We start from the raw sequence: 14052 nt of genomic DNA, 5'->3' as shown, positions 1-14052 counted from the left end.
CCGGATTATCGAGTGTTTAAAAAATTTAAAGAAATCAGTAGATCAGTAATTAAATGAAAAAAACTTTTATTTAATCTTAAATTGATCAATATTCAATGAGTTATATGTACATATATTAGTTTTTATTCGGCCGTAAAATAATTCAATATATTCGTTTGCCGCAATTTTGTTTCATTTCTCTTTCTGAAGGCAATATTTCTGAGACTCACAAGTTTTAAAATGTCTCCGGATGAAAATTCCTGTTCCTCTACATATTTAATACAACTATCAAATGCGACAATAGCTTGAGAGTGCGAAATTTTAGGATCTTGACTTTCATTTTCGTCAAGACTGCTGTTCTCGTTATCTTCTTCCTCAATCTCGTTGATATCGAAATCAGTGTCGTCATTCAACCACTCAGTAATCTCGTTATCATTATATACATCAGGGGATATTTCAACAAGAAGATCAATTATTTTAGTTGAGCTGCTGGGCCGTAGCATCGCAAGAGACAAATCATCATCTGAGTCCCATTCCTCGTCATAAAGAATTTTGTTAAAACATTTTCTGAGCACGCGTTCATCCACATATTTCCAAGCATTAGACGATAAAAAAGCCAAATCTTTTAATGTAAAGTTTTTTAAAGATTCCGGGAGATTGCTCGTTGGGCTGGACAAAAGTAGAGACAAAAAACTCTTCCGATAGTTTGTCTTTAAAATTCGGATAGCATTTTGGTCCATTGGCTGTATAAGAGCCGTGCAGTTTGGTGGCAAAAACATAACATATATGTCCTTATCGACATCCGACAGTGATTGGGGATGGCAAGTTGCATTGTCTAGCAGTAAAATGGCTTTGGCTGGTAAATTCTTTTCCTTTAAGTAACGCTTTACTTCTTTAACGAATGAGTTTTCAAACCAATTTTTAAAGATTTACTCTGTCATCCAAGCATTTTTGGTATAGGAGTACCCAAGCGGAAGGTTTACTTTTTTAAACGCTCTGGGGTTTTTGGCTTTCCCTATCATGAACAATGGAAGTTTATGTTCTCCGGTGGCATTACAGCAAACTAGAAGTGTTACTCTTTCTTTTCCAATTTTGCGCCCGGGTGCGAATTTTTCACTATGCAATGCAAGGGTTTTTTCTGGAAGTTTTCTCCAAAACAAAGCAGTCTCATCTGCATTATATGTAAACCTGATCATACGTAATGCCCATTTCTGCAATTTTCTTTCGCAATTTTTCAATAAAGGGTTGCACAGCAGTAGAATCATTGGAAAGTTTTTCGCCAGATATTTTTAAGAATTTAATTCCATATCGGGAGCGAAAATTATTGTACTAAACCAACCATTACTAGCCACAAATTCCACACTTTGTCCGTAAATTTGGGAACAGAATTGTTTGGCCTTTCTTTGATGATTTCCGAGGAAATCGGTGCATTGTTTCGTCTTGCGTTTACAAACCATTTATACAAGTGGTCTTCCATCTTTTCAAACTCCGCAGGTCGCATAGTTTTACGCTTTCCAAGGCCACATTATGTTCTAGCAATGTAACTGCAAAATATAATCAAAGGAGTGTAAACTCTTCTTACAAAATGTTTTCGTTTTTTACCTATCAATCTTTAATCCACTTGATTTTATGTCCGAAATTGTAGATTTACCTACATTGTATTGCGCAGCTAGCTGTCGAATTGACTGTCCTTCACTTAGTTTCTTAAGAACTTCTTTTTTCTGGTCTATCGTTAAAAACGTATGTTTTTTCTTAGCTGCTGGTGCCATAGTTAAATTTATACAGTCCACAGTTAAAGAAATTATGGAGTTAATGTTTGAAATTAGCTACTGAACTACACGTTACGCAAATATGCTTATGAATATGAACTAGGAGGGTGACGAGCACTTAAACGCACTATTCACGCAAAGTAGTTAGCAGGGGAGTCCCCTTTATAAAATAAAATAAAAAATAACGGAATTCCTTTTTATTTCAGCATATTCACTGGAAAATAAAGAAGTGTCCGAATTTTAGAGGTACATGAATACGTGGTGTCCGGATTACAGAGACTTCAATAGAAAACGTTTTGGTGTCCGGATTACCGCGCTGTCCGAATTATCAAGTGTCCGAATTACCAAGATTAGACTGTACAACCTTTTGTAAGGGAGTGTCAAAAATCTAACGTCACAAGCGAGCAAACCTTTAATAATTGAATCATGATGTTTGATGAAATAACGAATATGACATTAAATCCTGCTAGCTACCACTATTAACCCTATTTGGTAGAATCAGCAACATACATTTAATAACTTCGGGGTAAATCTTAATTTTGAGCGTAAATCTGGTCAACTAACTGACTTGCACAACAATCCTGTGATGAGTAGGAAAAGGAAATGTATTTAAAGAAAGAGGAAATAGCAAAAATATTGGTCACAGGGTAATTCAGATGTCTTATGTTTCACACATGCAATATTCTTTGCTACTGTATTTTAAAAGGAAAATTAAATTATTTGTCCACCGTGAATGAATTCCTAATCAAATGGTAATTTCGCTACTGTTCAACACTTCTATGAGCTCACAGCTGTCAAACAAAACAATGATTCATATTAGTTAGAAGTCGACAAACAATTGCTGCTGCGAAATTCAAGAAGTTTTGCGAAAAATAACACTCGAAATTACTAGTTCAACGAAGAGCAAATTGCTTTTTAACAAACTAAATTTATTTCCCCACTCTTCTATTTGTATATAAGCCAACAAACTGGGTAACGAAATGTCCACCTCATCCATGGAAAGTAAGAGCAGAATTGTAACTTGCCTGCCATAACTCATATAAACTCACTATAATTAATTATTTGTCATTATTATAGAACACCTTTTCAATTTAAAGTTTGCTGTAAAGGAGCTGGAGCGCAACTCAAAAAAATGTGAAAAAGAGGAGAAGCTTGAGAAAGTAAAGGCGAAGAAGGCCATTCAAAAGGGTAACATGGATGTAGCCCGTATACATGCAGAAAATGCAATACGACAGAAGAATCAAGCTGTAAATTATTTGCGTATGAGTGCTCGTGTAGACGCAGTTGCAAGCCGTGTGCAATCAGCACTGACTACTCGTAAAGTTACAAGTTCGATGGCCGGTGTGGTGAAAGCTATGGATGCTGCAATGAAAGGTATGAATTTAGAAAAAATCTCATCACTCATGGAGAAATTCGAATCGCAATTCGAAGACTTGGATGTACAGAGTTCGGTGATGGAGAATACCATGTCCGACACGACTACAACCTCTGTGCCACAAGGCGATGTCGATAATCTATTACAACAAGTGGCCGATGAAGCTGGGTAAGTAGCTAAGATTTAGCTATTCCGTACAATTTTGATAATAAATTTTATTTATACTATTTGCGCAGTTTGGAGCTCAACATGGAACTACCCAGTGGTGTGCAAAGTTCAACTATTGGTGCATCTACACAAGTATCCCAAGAACAGGATGAATTAACTCAACGGCTGGCACGGTTAAGGCAAGCCGAATAGTTTTATTGCATTTACGGCCAAGAATTCTCTTCGAATTGGCGCTTTATGTATGGATTTGGTATTACTGGATGTTTATAAAACCGTATTTTTCATTTCATTTTAAGTTTATCGCTTTATTATCATATGGCCCACGTTGGACGCATGTATAATATATTAAAAATGTTTCAAAAGTTTTAAATCAATATACTATTACATATAAATATAGGATAGTCGGCAATTCAATCAACTAAATATTTAGAATCTCTATTCACATATCCTGTTTGTACTGCACAAATTGTTGTTGCATCAATAATTGGTGCTCCTGCTCACTGAAATGTTGTTGAGACAGCTGTTGCATCGTTATTTCAGCAGAACCCGGCTGTGGTGGTACATTCTTTTTCATTCGTTGTTTGCGTACCTTCTTGATTTTGCCGTCCCCGGGCTCTTCTGTGATATTTTTTGGTTTAGGTTTAGGGCCACGTTTTTGTTCAATTTTTCGTTTCGGATGTGGTGCCACCATCGGTAACTGTCGCCATACGTCATTGTGTTTATCAAGTCGTCGCTTTAAAAGCTCAACATCGCGGGTGCGTCGTCGCAACAGTTTCTTAACCGTATTTATTCTGAAGACAATTAAAGTATTATATATTTGAAAATATACATAAACTTAGGAATTACCGCAGCACACAGCGCTCATTTTCCGTCTGCAATTCGTGACAACGCTGATAGATTTTTTCGGCAAGCAATTTATACTTCTGACCCTTTTCGTCAAGCAGCATTTTCGGGTTCGTTCAATAATTGAGATTACATGCACATTTCTTCTTTAATTAAGTCGCTCCGTCTATATTCATAAATATGAGTTTGAGTTTTTATTACTTTCACAGATGTAAACAATTAGTTGATTACTACCAAAGAATGATCTCTGTTTCTCTGTCACTTGACTTATTACCCATTCACAATGGCTATGCTAAGGAACTTTGCGTTAATACAAATTAATTATCACACTCTTTTTTTTAACACAGTTTCAATCACTTGGGGTTATAGGAATTACCAATGTTACCAATTACTCAAATAAAATCTCTTACATAAACATTGTCTGATGGAGTTAAAACCCGAAATAAAAATTCTTTGAGTAAGGCTCTTAGCATCCCAAACACTTTACAAATTTTACGAATTTACTATATTTATTTTAATAACATTCATTACCGAAGCCGCTCGAGGCGAATTGAGTGTCTTTAGGTGGCGTCTTCCCAAAACCGTTACTTTATTTTTCGCGATTTTGACAAGTCTGACGTCAGGTACCTTAAGAATACAAAACAAACAAAAGGAGAAGAAATAACTTGTTTATGAAAATTCAGTGAATGGCTTGGTAATATTGTGACTTGTGAGACTTAAACTACACCAACTAATGACGAAGTACTCCGCGCTCCCACGACAATCGGTTCTACTTAGCCAGAACGTCCCGGATTTATTATTAAATTCAGCGACATTCTCCGTATATGCTAATGCTGCTACAACAACAGCGAGTACCCCGTATTAAATTGTAAAGCGCCAATTAAGATTATGCCTCCAAATGCAGTTTTCTTTTTGAGTTTTTATACGGAAGACACTGTGGCAAAAAAATATGTGTTTTTGCGAATAAGTTGGTTGTTTCCATTGCTTTTGCCAACTCTTCCTCTTCACAAACAAGTAATACCCCTTCCTTTTGATTGTTAATTCATGGGCTATGACGACACAGAGAATTCGGAAGGCGCAACCTGTTATTCTTTCATCCTTGAAAGCCACACGCTAAAATTTCACTTTCGAAATGAAAGCACACATAGTAAGAATATAAATAAGTCCACGGTTGCTCAATGAGCAATTGTTGCGTTCAACTAAACTGCTTGTAAAATCGGCTCACGTAAACACCCTATTCGGTGATTTTTTTTTTTTTTTTTATATCATGACCATTCACAATAATCGTACGCACACAGGTGATTTTGTTGCACATTATTTTGATAAGCTGTGGAAGTCATAAAAAGCCGACATTGTCAACAAAAAAATAGAGGACTAGCAACATTGCTACATAGTGTTATGGCTTCTTCGTCCAATCCATCGCTGGCTGGATCCAACATTGGTACCAATAACGAGAAAAATACAAATCTCATCGTCTCGGGGAAGTCTTCAACCAACAACAATAAAATGACTGTAGCATCCATTCAGAAGGCTTTCCATGACATTATCAAAGATCAAACAAGTTTAGACGAGGCTGCACTCTACCTATATCAGTCATTACTTGACGATGCTATAGTGGGTGTATTCCTGGAAATACATCATTTGCATAAGACTGGTAACTTAGATGCTCTAGATGGAGTGCCCGAAGAAGGAACGGACGCTTCCTATCGCATCGTAGATATGCCAAATTATGATATTTTCGGCATTTCATCAGTTAAAAAGCTAATGGATTGCACATGTCCAAACTGTGATAGGCCCGTGTCAGCGTCCCGCTTTGCGACACACTTAGAGAAATGCATGGGCATGGGGCGTAATTCGTCACGTATAGCTAGCCGGCGTTTAGCCACTAAGGAAGGTACAAGTGCTAGTTCTTCGTCGTCTTCATCGTATCTGCAAACGACTGTTGGCACCGATGACGAGGACGACATTGACTGGTCGTCAGAGAAACGCCGAAAGAAGACTAATCAAAGCAATCGAAACAATGGCTCTAAAAAAAATAATGGCAAATCATTCTAAGCTCGGGGAGAAAAATGTAAAAGTATAAGTATACAATTTACTATTTTGTTTCGCATTCAGACTGCAGACTGCAGGAAAAAGTAGAATTGCATTTCTATATGCAATGAATATAATTGTTAGTGGTTATTAGTGCATGTAACTATGATAGCGTGTACATAGACATACTGAGATGCAACATCTAAACTGTGCTAAAAGATTCCATTTATAGTGTAAAATACATGTTTTATTTATAAATGCCTTGTATACATTCTACCAACTTATTCAAGTTATATAATAATAAATAAAATGTGAGAAACGGAACTGCCGATAATGAAAACAAAAAATCTTTCAATAAAAAGTAAAGGGTTGAAAATGTGGGCTAGTTCGAGTTTTTATTTCAGCCGCTGTATTGCTCAATTTATTTAATATATAACGGTCGATGTAAAATTTTAGCAACTTTGTAAACATTTTTTTTTATATCCTTGTTTACACCGGTCGGAAGCATAGGGCCTCGATAAGACTCTTTCCATTCCCACGACAGTCGGTTCTACGTTACCGGGTTGACTTGGATTTATATGCGGCCAAGGACTTGTCACTCCAGCACCATTCCCTCTGCATGTATGGGGAATTTGTATGCTGCTACAACTACGACAAGAAGACTCTTCCATCGTACACGGTTCTGGGCTGTTGTTTTTGCGCCGTCCCATGTGATGTTGGCAACTGCTAGTTTGCACAACATCGACCATCGCCAAGTGATCTTTGGCCGACCGCGACCTTTGCTCCTTTGCAGGTTCCAGTCCAGTGATATATGGTGGTTTTCTAATCGTGTGACCTATCCATCGCCACTTTCTGTGTTTGGTTTTCCATAGGATAGGTTCCTCATTTGTTGGAGGTCAACAGAAGCGTTGCAGCAAACACATTTCCCATACATCGATGGTTTTCGAGAAAAGCGACACAACTCAAAATTAACTCAAATTCTGAGTTCTGCCGTTAAAAGCAAAAATCAAATACAGAGTTTACATATAATATTTTTATCTGGAAAAGCGTCATAAGCGAATCTTGAAGCAATTCTGAGAGATGGCGTTAGTGTCGTTTTGTCAGGTGATCGAATTCGCGCGTCAATTATCTAGAAAACTGTCCCACCTCAGTATTTTGTATTTTTAAATTATGTCACTTTTCTCGAAAACCATCGACATGTACGGGGAGTGCTGCTGGAGTGACAGTCTTTGGCCGCATTTATAGTAAATCCGGGCCGTTCAGGTAACTTAAAACCGACTGTCGGAGAAACGCGTCGTTGCTGATGTTATTCGGCCAAAATATTCTAAAGATAAAGAGGAGGCATTTGCTGACGAAAGATTGCAGCCTCTGTTGGTGGTGTTGTAGATCAGCCGTGTTTCACATGCGTACAACAATGCAGACTTTACACATGAGCTGAACATTCGCAGTTTAATGCGCCTGGAGATTAGAATATAAAAAGTGTAGCGTTCTAAGTGTCAAAAAGTTGGGCAACATTGCATGCAAAGTATTTTAAATTTTTATATAAAACAGCATTATTTTTATATTCGCATTCAAATTTACCTATCTTTGCAAAATAAATGTCGAAGAACAGAATAGTATAGGCTAAGTATTTGTAACAGGGTTGCAAACGTATTAAAGAAGAAGTCTCATATCTCCATCATGCATACAGTGATGGGCAAAAGTCTACATACACCCCTTATTTTCGTTGATATGCTAGTCCATAAAGTGTACGGAGAATTGTGTTGATACAGTTTTTTTGAGGCCTTTTTTTAGTCTCAATAAACTGAAAAAAATCCATTCTTTGTAATGAAAAATTGAAGTTATGGGGAAAAACGTAAAAACAGCGTTGACAAAAGTCCACATACAGCACACAAATAGCTTAATTTAGCATGAAAACTTTACATAATACCAGATATTATTGCCTTTTAGTATTTGATTGGCCTAAAATTGTCAGCTCTGCAAAAGTTATACTGGTCTAAGCTGCGCTCTTTGAGTAAAGCAGCATTGAAAACCTTTTTTTTTTTTTGTTTTGTTTTTTAATTTTGCGTTCCAAAATGTCCAATACTTGTGCAACAATATTTAAAATTTGAGCTTTGCGGTTGTGTATTTTATTAGCTTGGTGCACTGAGAAGCAGGCAATATTTAATAATGCGTACCGTGTGCCTTGGAACGTTATCTTTTTGAAAAGTCCTATATGCACTAACCTTCAAATTATCCACCGAAGGTTACAAAATATGTTCTAGTACAGACTTGTATTTGTAACGACCCATGTCATCCTCTACTAACTCCAACTGCCACAAGAGCTCCCCAAAGCAGTACGTTTGCCGCCACTATGCTTTACAGTTGATGTTCCCTTCCATCGCTGCCAAATATATTAAGGGGTTACATATGACCAGCAGCGCCAAAAATGCGTTAAAGGAGAATCTGTTTTTAAGGGTTAACAGTAGAAATAAATATAAAAAATTGTATACATAGTTTATTAGTAAGACTTTTCCAAAAAGAGGTGTTATTTTGATACTCCAAGAAAAATGCAATTTTTTAATATAAATGGTCGGATGTTTATTTCCTTATAAAGAGGAAGGTATGCCGTTAATAGTGGAAGATAACATCAGGCAAATGACCACCACGACCAGGCTTACAGGACAATACCTTGTCATGAAATTTTCCATAACCGAATTGCAAAGTGGCTGCCCTATGTCCTCGATAGCCTAGCGACTGCTATCTTTGAGGTCTTGAATCGACCCTGGGCTGTTGGCTGTTGGCGTAGACCTTCTCTTTCACGTGGGTCCAAAGAAAAAAGTCACAAGGTGTTGAACCACAAGATCTTGGTGGCCAATTGTGATATCCTCTTCGAGAGATAACATGGTCCGTAAACTATTCCCGTAAAAGATCAATGGTTTCGTGACACGTAGCGCCGACTTGTTCAAAATAAACGTTTTCAAGATCAATACCATCCAATTCCGGCCATAAAACATCGTTAATCATCTCTCGATAGCGATAGATAACACCCGTTATTGGAAACCCCATACTTAAACTTTATAAAAAAATGTATTTTCATTTTACTCTACAAAAATTAGTATATAAAAAATCATGTGACCCAAAGTACAATAAAAAAAAAGTTGCTCCACGGTCTGCATAATTTCTCCTTAAAATGTCGATGATCTGTAAAAAAAAATCGATTGTTTGAAAATGCTGTTGCTACTTGTTCGGATAAAATTTGAAGCATTTAACTTTGGATTTTTGTCTACGTCTTTGAAAATCGAATTGACGTCTCCACTGCGGAGTTTATTTTAGGAAGAACAAATATTTTGAAATCGACCGCCATGGCCGAATGGGTTGGTGCGTGACTACCATTCGGATTTCAGAGAGAATGTACAGTCGAATCTCGGTGAAAGACCAAGCATGAAGAAAACGTTTTTTCTAATAGTGGTCGCCCATCGGCTGGCAATGGCGAACCTCCGAGTGTATTTCTGCCATGAAAAAGCTCTTCATAAAAAATATCAGCCATTCGGAGTCGACTTAAAACTGTAGGTCCCCCCATTTGTGGAACAACATCAAGACGCACGCCACTAATAGGAGGAGGAGCTCGGCCAAACACTCAATGCTACATAAATATGTTTCTAATGTTTTTAGTATGTATGAATGAGAATAGACTTATTGGCCTAAAATCCTTGGGTGTTATGTGTGAACTTTTTCCTGCCTTAGGAATAAAGACAACTTTAACTTCTCTCCATAAGGATGGAACGCATTTGAGCTTCAAAGTAGCTTTGAATATAACAGTTAACCACTCCATAATATAGTCGAATGAGTTTTGTATTTGAGCCGAGAAGAATCCGTCTGGACCTAAATCATAGGGTTTAAAAGTATTCACTTCCCAGATTATCCTAGTTTCAGTATTTATAAATATCTTCAATGTCACTATTCGACTTAGAACTAATATCTTAGGTGGTTCATGGCTTGGAAAATGTGTGTGCACTAGCAACTTTAATGTTTCTTCACTCGAGATCGCCCAACTCTTATCCGGTTTTTGGAGGTATCCGGAGAAATAATTAATATACTTTTTGTTATGATTTTACGCAGTCTAGTTGCTTCTGTGGTTTAACTTGCAGCTATTTTTGGATACACGCACAAATACTTTAAAATAATGCTTTTACCCCTATTCGTATTTCTATCAAAATGCCTTCAAGAGCTTTGGCAACATCCCAAAGCAATATAAATTTTATTGAAATCTACCAAGCGGTTTTAAAGTTCAAAAAACATAGTTTTGCTATTGGCTCCGGAACGCCCGAGCGCTCTTTGTTAACTGTTGGATAACTCGAAAGGTATTTGTCGGATTCACTTCAATTTTTCACCCAATATTTTTAAGATATTATACTTTAAGAAAATGCAAAAAAATTAAATTCTTTGAAAATTCTGACTACCCCTAACACCTTAATGGTGACTTACATGAATAATCCGTTGCACAGACGAACAACCAAACTGATGCTTATCATTGTACTGAACCTTTTATTACCCCTTTAGTGCATTATAAATACACATATCCCTATACAAATTTGTATATGTTTATATCTACCTGCACTAAAAAATAATCTACTGCTATTGTGCACGTTGGGTATAAAACAAATATATTTAAAATACACCTATTAAATCACATGAAAATAAAACAAGATTATCCCAGTTGAAAGAAGGTTTAATAATATATCAGATTTTTCATAGTACAGCTAAATGTAGTTTGCAATAATTTTTTCTCCTCCATGCTTAGGTTTTATACGAAAAAAATTGCATAAAGTAATATTTGCTGCTTCGCTGCAAGCGTTATACTTCAAAGATAATAAATATTTATTACCATCATGCCAGCGAAATAAAATAGCATAAAATAATACCCTAAGTTCATTTGTTTCTTGTCAGCAATGCCTTTTGGCCTTTAATTTTCGTCAGTTGCATTTCCACTTCTTTAATGTACTTTTCGGGCAAGCAGGCATCGCGCATTGCAGCCAATTTCGCGTCGATTACTGCCCGAATATTGCGATCGCGTTGCCGCTCGCCTTCACGCCAGTCCAATGCCTGTGCGCGATCAAGCTCCAATAGGCGGCGCCGCTCCAACTCTTTCTCGGTCATTTGTTTTATAATGGCCTGGCGGTAGCACTCATTCTGACGTTCCCGCTGTACCACCTGCTGTTTTTGTTTCTCCTCATCCTGCTTTACCTGTGCCATTAGGTGGTCAAAGTCCTGTTCGGCGCGCGCAATTTGCAGCGCTTGTCTGTGTTTTGCTTCGCGCAATTGACGTTCGCGTGCCTCGGCCAAATCCTCTTCAATTTTCTTCTTACGCAATGCCGCTTCCTTCTCTTTGCGTCGATATTCGCGCTCGATACGTTCCTGCTCACGTAAATAGCTCAACTCCTCGCTAGCCGTCTTCGCCTCCATCATCTTTTGGGCTAGTATGAATATGCGTTGCCGTTTATTTTCGGCCGCCTCCTGGGCCACTTTCTTTTCCATTGCCAATTCACGCTCCTTCTTCTGCTTTTCACGCATGTACGCTGCCACACGCATATCAGCCTCGCGCTCTTGCTCGCAAATCATCTTTCTAAAAAGTGCTGCCATCTCAGCGATCCTATTCAACTCTTCACGGAATTTCAGCTTACGCTCACGTTGCAGTTCCGCCTGGCGTTCATCTTCGAATCGAATAAGTTCATTAGCTTTGCGTATACGTTTAGCTTCTTGCTCCAAGCGTTCCGCTTCCAGAAAGCGCAGCGTCTCACGTTCACTCAATTGATTACGAATCTCACAAGCATATTTCAACTTCTCCTCTTTCTTCTTCTCCTCAGTAGCATCCTCCTTTTTCAGCGCATCTGTGGCACGCTCCAACACCATTCTATCCATACGTATCTCTTCGTCGCGCAATTCTCGTTGAAAATCCTCCTTCTCCTGTATCTGGGCATCACGCACCGCCTGACACTTTGCATTCAGAATAATACGATTGACCCGCCGCACCTCCTCTTCCTGCTCGTGCTTTGCAAGAAATGCGCGCTCTAAAACTTTAACCTTTTCACCGGCGCCAAAGAGATCTTCTTTTTCAGCATTCTCCTCTAATGCCTTCTGTCGGGCGTCATCAATCTTTTTGAAACGTAAGCGCAGCTCTTCAGTCTCTCTTTCCATGCGATTTCTTTCCTCCTCCTGTCTCTTCAGCTCTTCCAGTCGTTCTTCGAGTGTAACTTCTTTTGATACATTTTTTAGGCGATCTAGCTCTTTTTGGGTCAGCATTGTCTGATTTCTGGGTCTTGCTGATTTAGAGATCTGACGTTTGTTGAGCGTTTGCGGAGTATAGCCCATTACTTTTAGGAATTCAGTACATTCTCTGGTCATTTTCTTGTTGTTTTGTGCAGCAATGGCCGCTTTGAAAGACTCATTCAGCTCGGCAGTAGTGCCTCCGGCCACACTTGTGCTACTCACATGCGAACGGTGTGTTGTTGAGGTTTTGGCGCGCCTCTTCCCAGCATTTTCCAGATGGTCGCGCGCAAGACGTAAATTTGAGGCCGTAAAACAGGGCATAATTATTCGTATTAAAATATATGTATTTTTTTGTATTTACTTTAATCTCTGTAGTTAAATATTAAAAATGAAGAAATTTCTAATTTTCAAATGAAAGATTTTGAAAGTTGTTTGAGTGAACGCTCGATTTGTTTTGGAATTGAAAAAGCCCAAGTTATTCACCCTCATAAACCTCCACCAGTGTGAGGCAACGGTTATTTTGATAAACAGGAAGTAGTCATAGAGATGTGTGCGTATCACAGGCCAACGGTAATCGACCTAATAACGCAGTCCAACAATTTTACAAAAATATGACTCAACACGAACAAACGCTAATAACTGTGAAAAAGGATGCCTCCCAGACCATCTTTGCCAAAGACAGGACTAGTCCAGAGGGTGGAATTAAAAAAAGAATTTTAAAATTTTCCATTTGTGCATTACTTTAACTTTAACTGAAAGTGCAATTAATTAGTTTATTATTAAATTAAAAAATCTTTAACTCTGAAAGTGTAACTAATTTATTTACTTATTTATTTACCTAACAGGCATATTACAAAAAAATCTTCTTAAGTTGTCATCACAATCAAATTCACTTCTTAACACATTTAATACAAAGGATGACAAAAGTCTTCTTCTATTGTTGTTAATGATGTTAAATTTAAGCAAATGCTATATACCACTTTTTGAGAGTATGAGAGTCTGAGCAATGCATACAATCACGCCTCACAAAAACTAACATAGCGTGAGCATTCGGAATTGAGTAATTTATTTGTGACTGAATCACTTCCGCTGATCCCTTCAAATTCGCTGAGAGCCGATTAACGGTTTGATGTTGACCGCTCCTTTGATTCTGTACATTGTGCAAGGCACATAGAAAAGGTAGTAGCAGTAGAACAAAAACAACAAAGCAATGCATTTTGTTTCTGCCTTTTGGTCCCTAGAATGACAAAATATATGAACTAAGTCAATCTTAGAATAATTTAGGTAAAATTTGAAATTTAGAGATCAAATAAATAGAGACAATTAAATTTGCTACGCTGCTGCTTCTACGCGTTTAATATGCCTGCAGCGGGTAATGAAAACATATATGTATGTATCTGCTTGGATTTCCATGCCCTAATAATTACATATCTTTACTAGCTGGTGATCGCCTTTTCGCTTGTGTATAAAAAAAATTCATTTTTATTAAATTGCAATGCATTTTGTATAAAATTTTATTAAATTACCAACATTAGCAGGAAAAGGCAAGCAATTTCTGTTTTGAGTTGATTTTTTATTTATTTTGAAGTATATGCACATGGTACAGGGGCTTACAGCCACTACAGCAAGTGAACAAGG

The 14052-nt window shown here is 37.6% G+C and overlaps 5 protein-coding genes across 5 annotated transcripts; 2 read left to right on the top strand and 3 right to left on the bottom strand.

Moving 5' to 3' along the window:
• Positions 1-1172: 1172 nt before the first annotated feature.
• Positions 1173-1844, bottom strand: LOC128862155 (tigger transposable element-derived protein 2-like). Its single transcript, XM_054100624.1, has 2 exons — positions 1582-1844; positions 1173-1523 (listed from the first exon to the last, which is right to left on the bottom strand). Exons 1-2 carry the CDS (start codon positions 1746-1748, stop codon positions 1505-1507), a joined length of 186 nt encoding a protein of 61 aa, XP_053956599.1. The 5' UTR covers positions 1749-1844; the 3' UTR covers positions 1173-1504.
• A 688-nt stretch (positions 1845-2532) lies between these two features.
• Positions 2533-3665, top strand: LOC128862152 (charged multivesicular body protein 1b). The gene is made up of 3 exons (XM_054100622.1): positions 2533-2750; positions 2826-3291; positions 3360-3665. The coding sequence occupies exons 1-3, from the start codon at positions 2729-2731 to the stop codon at positions 3481-3483; spliced, it is 612 nt and encodes a 203-aa protein (XP_053956597.1). The 5' UTR covers positions 2533-2728; the 3' UTR covers positions 3484-3665.
• On the bottom strand, positions 3569-4535 carry LOC128862153 (uncharacterized). Its single transcript, XM_054100623.1, has 2 exons — positions 4138-4535; positions 3569-4082 (listed from the first exon to the last, which is right to left on the bottom strand). Exons 1-2 carry the CDS (start codon positions 4236-4238, stop codon positions 3731-3733), a joined length of 453 nt encoding a protein of 150 aa, XP_053956598.1. The 5' UTR covers positions 4239-4535; the 3' UTR covers positions 3569-3730.
• An 883-nt stretch (positions 4536-5418) lies between these two features.
• Positions 5419-6522, top strand: LOC128862150 (SAGA-associated factor 11 homolog). Its single transcript, XM_054100618.1, has one exon. The coding sequence runs from the start codon at positions 5533-5535 to the stop codon at positions 6187-6189; it is 657 nt and encodes a 218-aa protein (XP_053956593.1). The 5' UTR covers positions 5419-5532; the 3' UTR covers positions 6190-6522.
• A 4343-nt stretch (positions 6523-10865) lies between these two features.
• On the bottom strand, positions 10866-12842 carry LOC128862149 (cilia- and flagella-associated protein 45). The gene has a single exon (XM_054100617.1). It carries the CDS (start codon positions 12733-12735, stop codon positions 11077-11079), a length of 1659 nt encoding a protein of 552 aa, XP_053956592.1. The 5' UTR covers positions 12736-12842; the 3' UTR covers positions 10866-11076.
• Positions 12843-14052: the final 1210 nt, after the last annotated feature.

The sequence above is a fragment of the Anastrepha ludens genome, chromosome 4 (genome assembly GCF_028408465.1).
Source record: "Anastrepha ludens isolate Willacy chromosome 4, idAnaLude1.1, whole genome shotgun sequence".
Classification (NCBI taxonomy): Eukaryota; Metazoa; Arthropoda; class Insecta; order Diptera; family Tephritidae; genus Anastrepha; species Anastrepha ludens.
Note: the sequence above shows the minus strand (reverse complement) of the source record. Positions and strands in the feature narration are given on the sequence as shown.

Coding starts and splice junctions, on each gene's coding strand:
- LOC128862155 (XM_054100624.1), bottom strand. CDS start 1,748: ATGGCACCAGCAGCTAAGAAAAAACATACGTTTTTAACGATAGACCAG.
- LOC128862152 (XM_054100622.1), top strand. CDS start 2,729: ATGTCCACCTCATCCATGGAAA. Junction 2,751..2,825: donor GTCCACCTCATCCATGGAAA/GTAAGAGCAGAA, acceptor TCATTATTATAG/AACACCTTTTCAATTTAAAG. Junction 3,292..3,359: donor CAAGTGGCCGATGAAGCTGG/GTAAGTAGCTAA, acceptor CTATTTGCGCAG/TTTGGAGCTCAACATGGAAC.
- LOC128862153 (XM_054100623.1), bottom strand. CDS start 4,238: ATGCTGCTTGACGAAAAGGGTCAGAAGTATAAATTGCTTGCCGAAAAA. Junction 4,083..4,137: donor AATGAGCGCTGTGTGCTGCG/GTAATTCCTAAG, acceptor AATTGTCTTCAG/AATAAATACGGTTAAGAAAC.
- LOC128862150 (XM_054100618.1), top strand. CDS start 5,533: ATGGCTTCTTCGTCCAATCCATCGCTGGCTGGATCCAACATTGGTACC.
- LOC128862149 (XM_054100617.1), bottom strand. CDS start 12,735: ATGCCCTGTTTTACGGCCTCAAATTTACGTCTTGCGCGCGACCATCTG.